The sequence below is a fragment of the Engystomops pustulosus genome, chromosome 2 (assembly GCF_040894005.1).
Source record: "Engystomops pustulosus chromosome 2, aEngPut4.maternal, whole genome shotgun sequence".
NCBI classification, from domain to species: domain Eukaryota; kingdom Metazoa; phylum Chordata; class Amphibia; order Anura; family Leptodactylidae; genus Engystomops; species Engystomops pustulosus.
This window is the reverse complement of record NC_092412.1, coordinates 227110842-227122947: the sequence shown is the minus strand read 5'-3', so window position 1 is coordinate 227122947 and position 12106 is coordinate 227110842. Positions and strand designations below refer to the sequence as shown.

General features: G+C 41.8%; 1 protein-coding gene across 3 annotated transcripts in view; it reads right to left on the bottom strand.

The window, feature by feature from the left end:
• SPECC1 (sperm antigen with calponin homology and coiled-coil domains 1) overlaps positions 1 to 12106 on the bottom strand; it is a 251247-nt gene that overhangs the window by 28066 nt on the left and 211075 nt on the right. For all 3 annotated transcript variants that reach the window (XM_072138379.1, XM_072138380.1, XM_072138381.1), the window contains one exon: positions 11061 to 11163. In XM_072138379.1, coding sequence (XP_071994480.1) covers positions 11061 to 11163 — 103 coding nt within the window. The remainder of the gene's footprint in view (positions 1 to 11060; positions 11164 to 12106) is intronic.

The window sequence follows — 12106 nt, the reverse complement described above, 5'->3', positions numbered from 1 at the left end:
ACATGCTCTCAGTCCCTGGCTTCTGCACATGCTCTCAGTCCTTGGCTTCTGCACATGCTCCCAGTCCCTGGCTTCTGCACATGTTCCCACAGTCCCTGGTTTCTGCACATGCTCCCACAGTCCCTGGCTTCTGCACATGCTCCCAGCCCCTGGTTTCTGCATATGCTCCCAGCCCCTGGCTTCTGCACATGCTCCCAGCCCCTGGTTTCTGCATATGCTCCCAGCCCCTGGCTTCTGCACATGCTCCCAGCCCCTGGCTTCTGCACATGCTCCCAGCCCCTGGTTTCTGCACATGCTCCCAGCCCCTGGCTTCTGCACATGCTCCCAGCCCCTGGCTTCTGCACATGCTCCCAGCCCCTGGCTTCTGCACATGCTCCCAGCCCCTGGCTTCTGCACATGCTCCCAGCCCCTGGCTTCTGCACATGCTCCCAGCCCCTGGCTTCTGCGCATGCTCCCAGTCCCTGGCTTCTGCGCATGCTCCCAGCCCCTGGTTTCTGCATATGCTCCAAGCCCCTGGTTTCTGCATATGCTCCCAGCCCCTGGCTTCTGCACATGCTCCCAGCCCCTGGTTTCTGCATATGCTCCCAGCCCCTGGCTTCTGCACATGCTCCCAGTCCCTGGCTTCTGCACATGCTCCCATCCCCTGGCTTCTGCACATTCTCCCAGCCCCTGGCTTCTGCACATGCTCACAGTCCCTGGCTTCTGCACATGCTCCCAGTCCCTGGCTTATCCACATGCTCCAAGCCCCTGGTTTCTGCACAAGCTCCCAGCCCCTGGCTTCTGCACATGCTCCCTGCCCCTGGTTTCTGAACATGCTCCCAGTCCCTGGCTTCTGCACTTGCTCCCTGCCCCTGGTTTCTGAACATGCTCCCAGTCCCTGGCTTCTGCACATGCTCCCTGCCCCTGGCTTCTGAACATGCTCCCGATCCCTGGGCAGCATTGCAGAAGCTATTCAGGGCATGGAGTAACCTTAGCCCTGGAAGTTCACAGAGGCTTCTTCATGCCCTGAGTAGCCTCTGAAGGTAATTTGCATAATTACACATTAAACTTTGGCCTTCTCTATAAGAAATTATTAGATATCCCACCAGTGAGCCACACATGGGTTATCTGCCTCTGGAACTGCTGAAAAACTAGTTTCCAGATGGTAGATATCCCTGAACTGGTTAACAAACGTTTGAATAGTCTGTGGGGTGCAGTTTTGAAATTGGGAGTAATTAATTGGACTTTCTAAAAGACCATTGAAGAGTTGTTTAACCTATCACCTATGCACAAGATAGTAGATAATCTAATTGGTGAGAATCTGATTTCTGGGACCCATACTGATCACAAGCACAGGACCCTCCACCAATGGAGAGAACATAAATCCCATTCTCCCTATTGAGTTGAGGGGAATTTTGAGCACACACCTTGATGCTCCATTAATTGGAATGGAAATGTTGGATAATGCCAAGCACAATGCTCATCTATCTCCCATTCACTGTCTATGAGAGAGTCAGAGCTAACCAGAGCGATGTTAGGCAATTTCCAACACTCCCATACTATTCAATGGAGCGGCAGGACTCATGCTAGTGAGACCAGGGCCACCATTCTCCAGATTTCTGGGGGTTTTGTTCTTGTAATCGTGAGATTCCCAGTAGTATGACCCTCAATGAGCAGCTTGTTAAACCAAATCCACAGGATAGAAGAAAGCGTGTTAACAGCACAGCCCTTTAAAAGACCCCTGACAATGAAATTCTTCTGTAAAAAAAAAGAGGTTTTTGAAACTTTTTTACATCGTTCCTATTGATATTATGCATATAGAAATCCTATCATTTGATTTAATGCATTATGAACAGTACATACCTTGAAAATGATGTAGCTTCACTGATGCAGGCACATATCTTGTTTTTTTTTTTCAACAAATCCACTCAGAGATTAAACAATTATAAAATTATGATAATGAAGCTCTCTCGCTCCTTTGCCTGACTCTGAGCCTTTCCTCTCACATTAGTTATGTACTGCACCAGAAGTAATCAATCGCTGCACCATCCCCCAGCTGCTGTGTATGAGTGATCCAGCTCATGTTGATTAGTCCTGTCTGGACTGTTCAGAAAGCTCTGTGTAACCTTTCCCAAGGTCCTGAACGTTATAATTGTTTTTTCAGCAAAACCACTCAGCTCAGGAATTAAACAAGATATGTGCCTGCATCAGCGTAGCTACATCATTCTCAAGGTATGTTTGGTTCATAATGCATGAAATCACATGGTAGATTTCCATTAAGTTAATACTTCTATATCTCATAATTCAATAATTCTGGAGCATTCTTTTTTGTTACCAGTTTTAGGGGAGGGGTCACTATATACTGTTCAATCAGTAATGAGTGTATTAGACTGTGCAGGACACACCTCTTTCACCAGAGAAATGGTAACAGCTGTCAATTTATTCATAAATTTGTAGAAGGATTAACACAAATAGTATAACACAGAGTTATAAGACAAAATGCTCCAGAACTGTTATTTCCCTGGGAGTAATAACTAAAACAGATGTGTCAGAAGGGGCGGGTTTTAAAATCTTTAGAAGTTATTTTCGGCAATCTACATTTTTTGTTGTCTGTTATTTAAACTAAAACATGACAACATGGTCCAGGGACTTTGTTATTCTTCCGTACACAACTCTTCCTTCCATCCTCAGCTTTCCCAGTCGCACAGGGTTTCCTCCTGTCAGTGTAGCCTAAGTAATTGCGCTAAAATGATTACAAAAACAGATGAGGGCAAGAGAGTATAGGATAATACACAGCAAGGACGGTCATGGGTCACTACATGTGACGTGCTGGGTAAGTTCCTTACACGTTTACACGTTTTTGAGAAAATAATGTACTTTTCTGCCAATAACGTCAGTAAGGCACAAGACACTACGTGCCTCAGCAAAGTCATTGGGTCACAGCACTGCATGGACAGGGGCACAACTAACTGCAATTATAGCTCACTGATCATTTCCGAAAACTAAACATATGTTATAAAATGCAGACAACATATATAAAATAGAAGGCCAGCTGCTAGAACTAAAAAAAAACACAGAAAAGCCAAAAACTTGATAACACAAAGTTAATTTCCGCTCTGGATTTTACAACTTTATTCCACATTCCTTCTTCCTTGTGATAATACAGAGCGGGAAACTCATCCTCTGTAGGGCTATTTATCTGTGAAGGGACAGGCACAGTCCGTACATTCTTTGGCTGCCGACCCCTTGCCAACGTCAGCTTTGCCAGCATGTCTTCCATTAGTTCAGCATGTTCTCCGCTGCAGTGACTGTTGTATTTCACTCCCCAGGCAAATTCTTATAACAAAAAGATCCCCAAAAAACAAAGAGTATATAAAGTGTAACTCAAAACACCCACCGCAGCCAAATAACCTCAAGTGTATGTTCACATCTGAATCCCGTTTTACAGAACAGTGGCACATCATTCATCTGGTATCAATAACCATCAATATCTCTCAACCTCCTTATATATCTTCCATGGGTGACCATATGTTGTGGTGAAATTAACCACTTTTAGACTATCACTTGTCACGGACAAGACACAAGGGTGATACATGTCAAAAATTGGAAGATCTACCATCCGAGGAGCGAGCACTCCTGAAGATGTTACTAAGTCCTTCTGAAATCATCAGGTCGAGCTTCACATAACGTGCCTGCAGGGGTGCACCAGCCATGAGGAGAGTTGAGCCTCTCACCTCAGGCAGCACCACCTGCAGCAAGATGGGGAGCAACATCAGGGGCACCATCTCCTGCTAAAAAGCAGGACCTGACACTAAAAAATAATGTCTCTTCTTATCCGAGGCAGCAGACAGTTTAGGTTCATCCCTGCGTGCATGGGCATCTAAATAACATAAAGCAACCTTAGAGGGTGCCATTAAACAAAATATAGTCACTTACCGCCCCCTGAAACTGTAATACCAACACTCCTGGTCCCTGCTGCACTCACCTACCAGAATGTCTCCTGACACCACAAAAAACCCTGCAGGAGGCTGCTCAGCCAATGACAAGTTGGTGCAATGACTTGCCTCCTGATTGGCTGAGCATTTGAGCATTTTCTGTGATGACAGGAGCCATCCAGGAGGTCTTGCAGTGCAGAGAGTAGTGTGTAACTATATTTTATTTTATGACTCTTTGTAAAGCACATTAACATGCACTTAATTTATCTTATACCATTGTGGTCCTTAAGGGTGACAAAATCTAGTAGCGCTGTCACTACACAAATGTTGATTCCCTCCCATGAATCTTATACTATTAGGTAGTTTATTGGCAGCTTACATTTCCCCTGTGTAATTAGGATTTTTAATGGGATGCAGCTGTATAAAAAAGACTACAATAGTGCTGTGAGCAATTAAAATATAGTACCAGGAAGCACATATTCATATTCAAGGGGTATTCTCCCAAAATGCATTTCTGCAGGATATAGGCCCATTGCTATATCTGTTATATAATATACATATGTTATTTCTGTGCTATAAACTGGCCTACAGCGCTGTAACCCATCTAACACTGGATCACCCATATTCCTTGTAATGATAATGGGGCACATGTATCATAAGTCTGCCTTTGTCCATCTGTTTTTTGGAGACTTTTCTTGGCTTTTCTGCTGGTCAGATGTATCTTAGCAGTTTCTCCTTATTGATACATGTGGCATTTGGTGTTTTTAAAACAAAAGTCACAAAAAGTGGTAATCTGTTCTAAGCTGATTTTATGCCTGTTCAGGGGCAGCCATAGATTTGCGCCTAAATTTGCGGCCTTCACATCTGGATTCAGGTGATAATTCAGGGAACACCGCAAGTCTGATACCTGTGCCCCAATGTGTTTCCAGGTGGCAGGTGTTACATTAATGCAGCACCATCTGGTGGACGCAAGACTGAAGACTCCCTAGATTGGAATGAACAGTATTTCAGTGTGTATGCTGGGATTTTTAAGGGCAGTAAACTTCCCAAATTACAATAACAAGACACTCTAAGGCCCCCCTTGCCCTCGACATGCATCACTGCTCAGAACTATTCTCAGGGGTACAGAGATTATAGCGAGTTCTTGTCTAGAAACTGTGGTCATTTTCCCATGAATACTAAAGTTTAAACACAATGAAACAACTCGGATTTTAATATATTTTAATATAATTTTTTTATATTTTACTATAAATCTCTGTCCTTGCAAAATGACACTTTTACGTCAAGAAAACTAAACTTCCTAAAGCCCCTTCGCATTGGAGATGTTCCAGCACGTGCGGCGGGAGATGTCAGCCTTCTAATCTATAGCTGTCTGTTTAATTGGTTCAAGCTCAACTCTTCAATGGAAACGAATTTCCCTTTGTTTTCTAGGAAGCCGTAATTGAGAAAATAGTCTGCGGAACCACAAAGGGGTCAGAGACTCGGCAGTCACGTATCTGCCAGGGCTCAGGTGTGCAATGAAAATGCTTCAATCATTGCTTATTTGGTTTGATATCTAATTCTTCTTAATTGTACTTAAACTAATTATTCCATATGGTCCCCACAACCGCTGTTCTTAATCATTCCACACCCTCGTGTATTATATAATATAATAGGGACTCCCAATAATAGATATAATCTTCCCCCATCTGCAACACACCCAACATAAAATGAGCATCAATAGAATATGCACTGAACAGATAAACAGAGGAAGGTGTTGATGAAAAGCGAAAGAAGCTAAAATTGGATCGCTATTGAAATTGTAGAATGTAACACAGAAGCTACAATGTATTTTAATCATCCACAAGATTAATTTGCACCGATGCTTACGGTCACGGGTGCCCCCCCTAGCCATGTCACGGATCGCGGGCACACCAGTGCCCCTCTCTGTGGTGCTTAAATTTTGTTATGCAATTTCTCCCGAGTACACAGACCCCCCACATGTGGCTTTTATTTGTTTTATGGGCGCACAGCGAGGTGCAGAAGGGAAGGAGGGACCTGCAGCTGCCAGGTTTCCTCATTGGCCCCTTCTGTAGGCTATAACATTTTTGCTTTTTCATTACTGGGGCCATGTGACGGCATTTTTTTTGTGGGACGAGATGCTTTTTCCAGTGTTACCATTTTGGGGTTGGTATAGAAAGTTGGAGTAGAAAGCATCAATTCTGTACTGGACTTTTTTTCCATGTTCACCGTTTAGCCTAAAAAATCATGTTTTCTTTATTCTATGGGTCTATACGATTACGGGGATACTAGACTTGAATATTTTTTCTTAAGTTTTACTAAATTTGCCAATTTAAACCCTAATGTGGGGAAAAATCTATCATTTTTACATAGCTGTCCAAGTGGCATAACATTTTTACTTTTTTGGCTTGTTTTTTGCTGGACATGTTGTACTTTGTAACAGTATCATTCTGGAGAACATATGTTTTGTTCATCACTTTTTATTGGGATTCAATAGGTAAAAATCATAATTTTTGGAGTGTTTTTTAAGTTTTTTTTTTTTTTTACAACGTTCATCGTACAGGTTCAGTAATTATTTAATTTTATTCTACGGATTGTTATGGAAGCGGTGATACTATATATGTGGGGCTTGTGTATGATTTAGACTTTTTTTTAGCATTATATGTCTCTTTCGATGTTATGGGGCTTATGGACATTTTTTGTGCATAGGCTGACACTGTGTCTTTCAGGCACTGCCACTGCCTGATCGGACGCCAGGGCTGCCATTGCAATGATCGCACCGCCTGAAAACAGGGGGGGGGGGGTTTAAAGGCAAGCTAAATGTCGCGGTCACGCTGACTGCAGCATTTAACGGGTTGAACACCTGCGATTGAAGCCCAGATTACCGCTGACAACCTGCGACCCTTGATGCCGGCTCGGCTCCGGTGCAGAGCGCTAAACCCCCGTATGGCGCTGAGCGCTAAACGTGGGAGCCAGCACCATACATGTACGGCGCAGAGCGCTAAGGGGTAAAAAGAACCATTCTGGAGAATCTTGGGCTACATGCACATGAACGTATTTCTGGGACGCCTGCTAACTGTTAAAACAATGGCTGGCACACGGCCCCATGGGCTTATACACATACCTTTCTGAGAGCCAATTGCCCATATTTTGAGCAGGTCCTATTCCTGACTGTGTTTGCAGCTGGAGTGGCCCTCCAATGGCAAACAGGCCACAAACAATGGACATAGCTCCTGATATGCTCATTTATGGATAAATTAACAATTGGATGTTACCAGTGATTGACACAGTGAAAGACACACTACTTTGACAAATTATACATGAATTGGAAATACAGTGGATTGATACAATACAGAGTTGTTAGAAAAGATTCTCTGGAAATGTTATTTTCTGGCCAATACAAGGATTCAATAAAACAGATTGTATTTGATAAGTGAATCCATTTATTGTATTGTCCGGTCAATGCCTATAGAGCGAGAGGCAGCACCTGATGAGATACACGTCTGTATCAGGGAGCTGTCCCTTGGGATGTGACATAAGACTGCCATCAGGAAAACAGAGCTGCTGTTTTCCACTTTCCACACGCAGCCAGTGATGTAATGGCTTTTATGTAGAACATCCCAAGCATCCTGTTTGTTTTCAAGAAACTTCTCTACGTGGGCCGTATCTACCCACCCCAGCCGAGTGTCCATTCCCATACGTTCCTGTAGACTTCCTGCATCTCAAGGATATAATGTATAGCCTTCAGCAGAACGTGTGAAAATTCATGCAATCGCTGTTAGAACGGCAACTTAAATGTCACTGGACTGTAATAAAGATAATATTTCAGAATTCCGGTCTCTCCGCTTCCATGGGAACTGTTCGCATTCTGTCAACATTTATTTAGTAGAAGGCGCACACTGGGAGCACGTATTTATGACATGTGTATATCACTGCAGAGGTTATGCATCACATTATGCCACTTTTTGTTCTTGACCCTCAAAACAACATAACCGTAAAAGATATTACCATTTATAAAAAATGCTCGGTAACTTTTCATCAAATCTGGAAACAAGAAACTTTGTAGTATATTGTATTTGATCAGAGAAAAGGGATGTGTGTTGAATTCTGTCTTTCTAGGAAGATGGACAGACACACACTGGGGTGTCAAATTACATGAAGCAGGAGGAGGAGTCTCAGGAGTCTCCACCCACCAGCACAGTGGACTTCAAATGTTCAGGGAGAGACTGCAGAGGGAAAAACTGATATAAAATGGTTATTACAAGTAACATAAGGAGTGTGCATTATAGCTGTTGTGGTAGTCAATATTTGTAAAGGTAGTTTTATTGTAAAAATAGATTTTTTTTAATTTATTTTCCATTTGAGTCTTTGGTAATACTTTAAAGAAACCCTTTTTTATAATTCTTATGAGCTCATGAGATTGATCATGTACTTAATGTACAGAGTATAATATCTGTTTGTTGCTGTCAGTTAGAAATCAGACTATTACACTCTGCTTCCAGCCTAATGGCTTATTTACACGGCTGTGTCTAGAAAACTTGTATCTGCCACATTTCTCAACCCGGCTGTGATTTATGATGCTGCATGAATCAGACGCACCGCAAAGACAACATCAGGTTTATTATTATTTGTGTGATGTCTACATGACCGCTCTTGTTAAAGGCAATGTGAGTGTTCAGCTATTGCATAGAATTCTATGTTACAAGGTGACAGATCAGATATATTTTTACTACGCACTTTTACTTATACCTTTCCCTATTTTTGAGAGCAATAAATAGTTAAAATGTGGATTGTGTAATATGAGAGGGATGTAGAAGGGGTCATGTTTTCTGAACTATTTATTCCTCATCTATGAGTGTAATTATGAGGATAAATAGATGCATTGGGGGTATTTATTATTTTCGGTGCTAGGTGTTATTTATTGTGCCCATGTTTGCACTGTTAATGTCTTTGGCGCGTTGTAAGATGAACTATTAAGTACAAAAATGGCAAACCACATTCATGAAGGGTTTAGGGGTTGGTACACTTGCTTTTTGTTTAGTCTGATTATGCACCACAAAATGCGGTAAAGAAAAGTGTTGGGCAGCTAAAAGTACAGGACAAATGTCAGGGATTAAAAGTTGTGTCCAAATTGAGCGACAAAAGAAATAAAGAGTATCAGGCAACTGAGGTTTTTGTGGCGCCGCTAAATCTGTCCAGACAGGGGCGAAAGAAAAAACCCTGGGATTGCCCAACAAAAAACAAGAGCAAAAAAAAAAAGAACTTTTTTGATCTTACCAAGTGGCTGCAATAAAAGAAGGAGTGACAAATTTTTAAAGGGTCTGAATATGTTCCGTACCCACTCGATCCAAAGTTATACACAAAACAGTGTACCTTTAGAAAGCCCAAATACTGGTTCAAGGTACAAGGCAGTGTTCATCAAATTTATTAGACCCAATGCACATTTATAAAGGGGTTTGTACCCATTAATAAACCAGCGTGTTCTGAACGTCCCTGTGACCATTCCTAACTGGGCCAGCCAGAGCCCGGACCTGAACCCAATTAAGCATCTCTGGAGAGACTTGAGAATGGCTTCCACCAATGTTCACCTTCCAACCGGAGGGAACTAGGGAGAATCTAAAAGGAAGAGGCAGAGGATCCCCAAATCCAGGCGTGAAAAACTTGTTGCATCTTCCCAAGAAGACTCCTGGCTGTACTAGATTTAAAGCTGCTTCTACTCAATACTGAGCAAAGGGGCTGAATACTTATGACCATGTGATATCTCAGTTTTTCTTGTTACATAAATTAGCAAAAATATCTACATTTCTGTTTTTTTCCCATCAAGATGGGGTGCAGAGTTTACATTAATGTGGGAAAAAAAGAACTTTTTTAATCTTACCAATTGGCTGCAATGAAACAGAGTGAAAAATGTAAAGGGGTCTGAATACTTTCCATACTCACTGTATGTTGTCAGTAGCAGCAGGACAGTGATTGTAACTTCTCCTAATGCAATGTGGAGCAAATCCTCACACTACTGTGCTCTTGCTCCTCTGCACTGAGCTGTTCTACAGTTCTGCTCTAAAAGCTTTTTCAGGATTCTGAGCAGTGGGGAGGAACTCTGGAACAGGTCAAGTCACAGAGCACTGCAATTTAAGTACAGCTACACAGTATACCAAGTCCAGCTACAATCCTGGAATATAAATGCATTTTTTTTCACAGTCTTGGTGCAACTAACACGCACATAGGTATGGTTACACAGATGTCTAGTGTCATACCTAACAATGTCTCTAGCTTTATATGGTCATAACTGTCAGATTCCCAATCAGTGTAATGGGCCTTTAGAGGGCTCATAGTAACCACAGCCTCAGCTGATGTGATTCAGCATGCCCTAACCTGTTGAACAGTGCTATAGATTACAAGGGATATTCATCTCTACTCCCTTTCCCAAAAGAATTTATTTGATTTGATCTTGACCTACACAATCCAAGCTGCAATAGTAACTACAGTATCTCAGAAAGCATTCATAAGATTTTATTTTTAGATTTACTGTCCAGTTTCGCTTGTAAATACCAAGATGCCGTTGTAGTATCAGTTATGGGTGGCCAACAGACATAATATATGACAAAGATACATCCTGCAGATCATATTGAATTTATGTGTGTGTGTGTATGAGCAGGCAGATGTGGGTGTTCTAGTATTTCATGCGGAGCATAACATTACAGCATCAGCAATATCCAATTCCAAGAAGAATCAGTCAAGTTTGTTGATACAAATATAAAAATAAATATAGTAACAATTCTCCAGAAATGTTCAAAATGAAAAGAAGAGAAGAACAACTTTATATGGTGTTATTTACAATCGATGACTCGGGTTTACCAGATAACATCACTCTTTGGGTCTATCCTCCATCTACACAGAACATGTGTTGTATCACCAGCCTTTCCGTTACAATAGCACACAAGGATATAGCATTATGTGTACATAGGGTACAAACCTAGTGGCAACTGATCCACTCCACAGTAGCCTCTAAATGGTGTTTACTATCTGTTTGGGTCCATTATTTTGTTAGCCCAATTACCACCAGGTTTGGGCATTTCTGAATGGACTCTATATAGGAGTTTTGCTAATTTTATAGAAAGATTAGCGATATGATTTTATAGAACTCACCGAATAACCCTCCGTTTTCTTTTGGCACCATTTGAGCAGAGCATTTCTTTTCGAGCCTCCATATTCTCTGGCTAAGGCAGCTAATGGGTCCTTTCTTTCCACACTGAACAAAGAAAATGAAAAATATAAAAATAGGCTGTAGTACGGTAAATAAGGTAACAATATATGAGCAGATAAGTTCTTGATTCGTACATCAGTAGTGTATAAAACACTAAAAGAATTATATACAGGCGGTCCCCTACTTACATACGACCCCTAGTTACAAACGGACCTCTGGATGTTGGTGATTTACTGAACTTTAGCCTTAGGCTACAATAAACAGCTGTAACAGTTATCAGAGGTGTCTGCAGTGAAGCTTTATTGTTAATCCTGGTTCTTATGGCAACCCAACATTTTTGAAATCCAATAGTCACAGACACCAAAAAAAATTGTCTGGGGTTACAATTGTAAAGTGTACAGTTCCGACTTACATACAAATTCAACTTAAGAACAAACCTACAGAACCTTTCTTGTATGTAACCCGGGGACTGCCTGTACTGCACTTATGGTCTTCCCTTCCTGCTACTTGATGTAGACTCCAGCCACTGCATCCAGAGGAAGAATGAATGGAGATCTGGTCTGTTTCCAGAATTTCTACTTCAAAGTGAATGATGGAAGTCTCATGCAAGACTCACTTTCCCATTGATTTCGTGCTGGCAGAGTTTGGAACAGCTGCATCTATAAGACATTCATAGCATATTCTATGGATATGGCATAAATGGCTGTGGAGAAGTTCAGTGCAGAGAGCTAACAGAAGAGCATGTGAGTCGTGAGTATACCCGGAGTATATCAACCTTTGTTTTGCAAAAAAACATGATGATCATAATTAGAGAAGAGCAATGACAGCAGAACAGAAAGAGATTAAAATAAAATTTTCTGAAGGTCACAACAGTCGCCAATCAGTAGAAAGTGCACAGGCTTTTGGCTTTGAATGACTTCAGCACATCTGCGGCCACAGGACATCACTAGTCTTTCACATGGCTATGGTGAGATTTTGGTCCACTCTT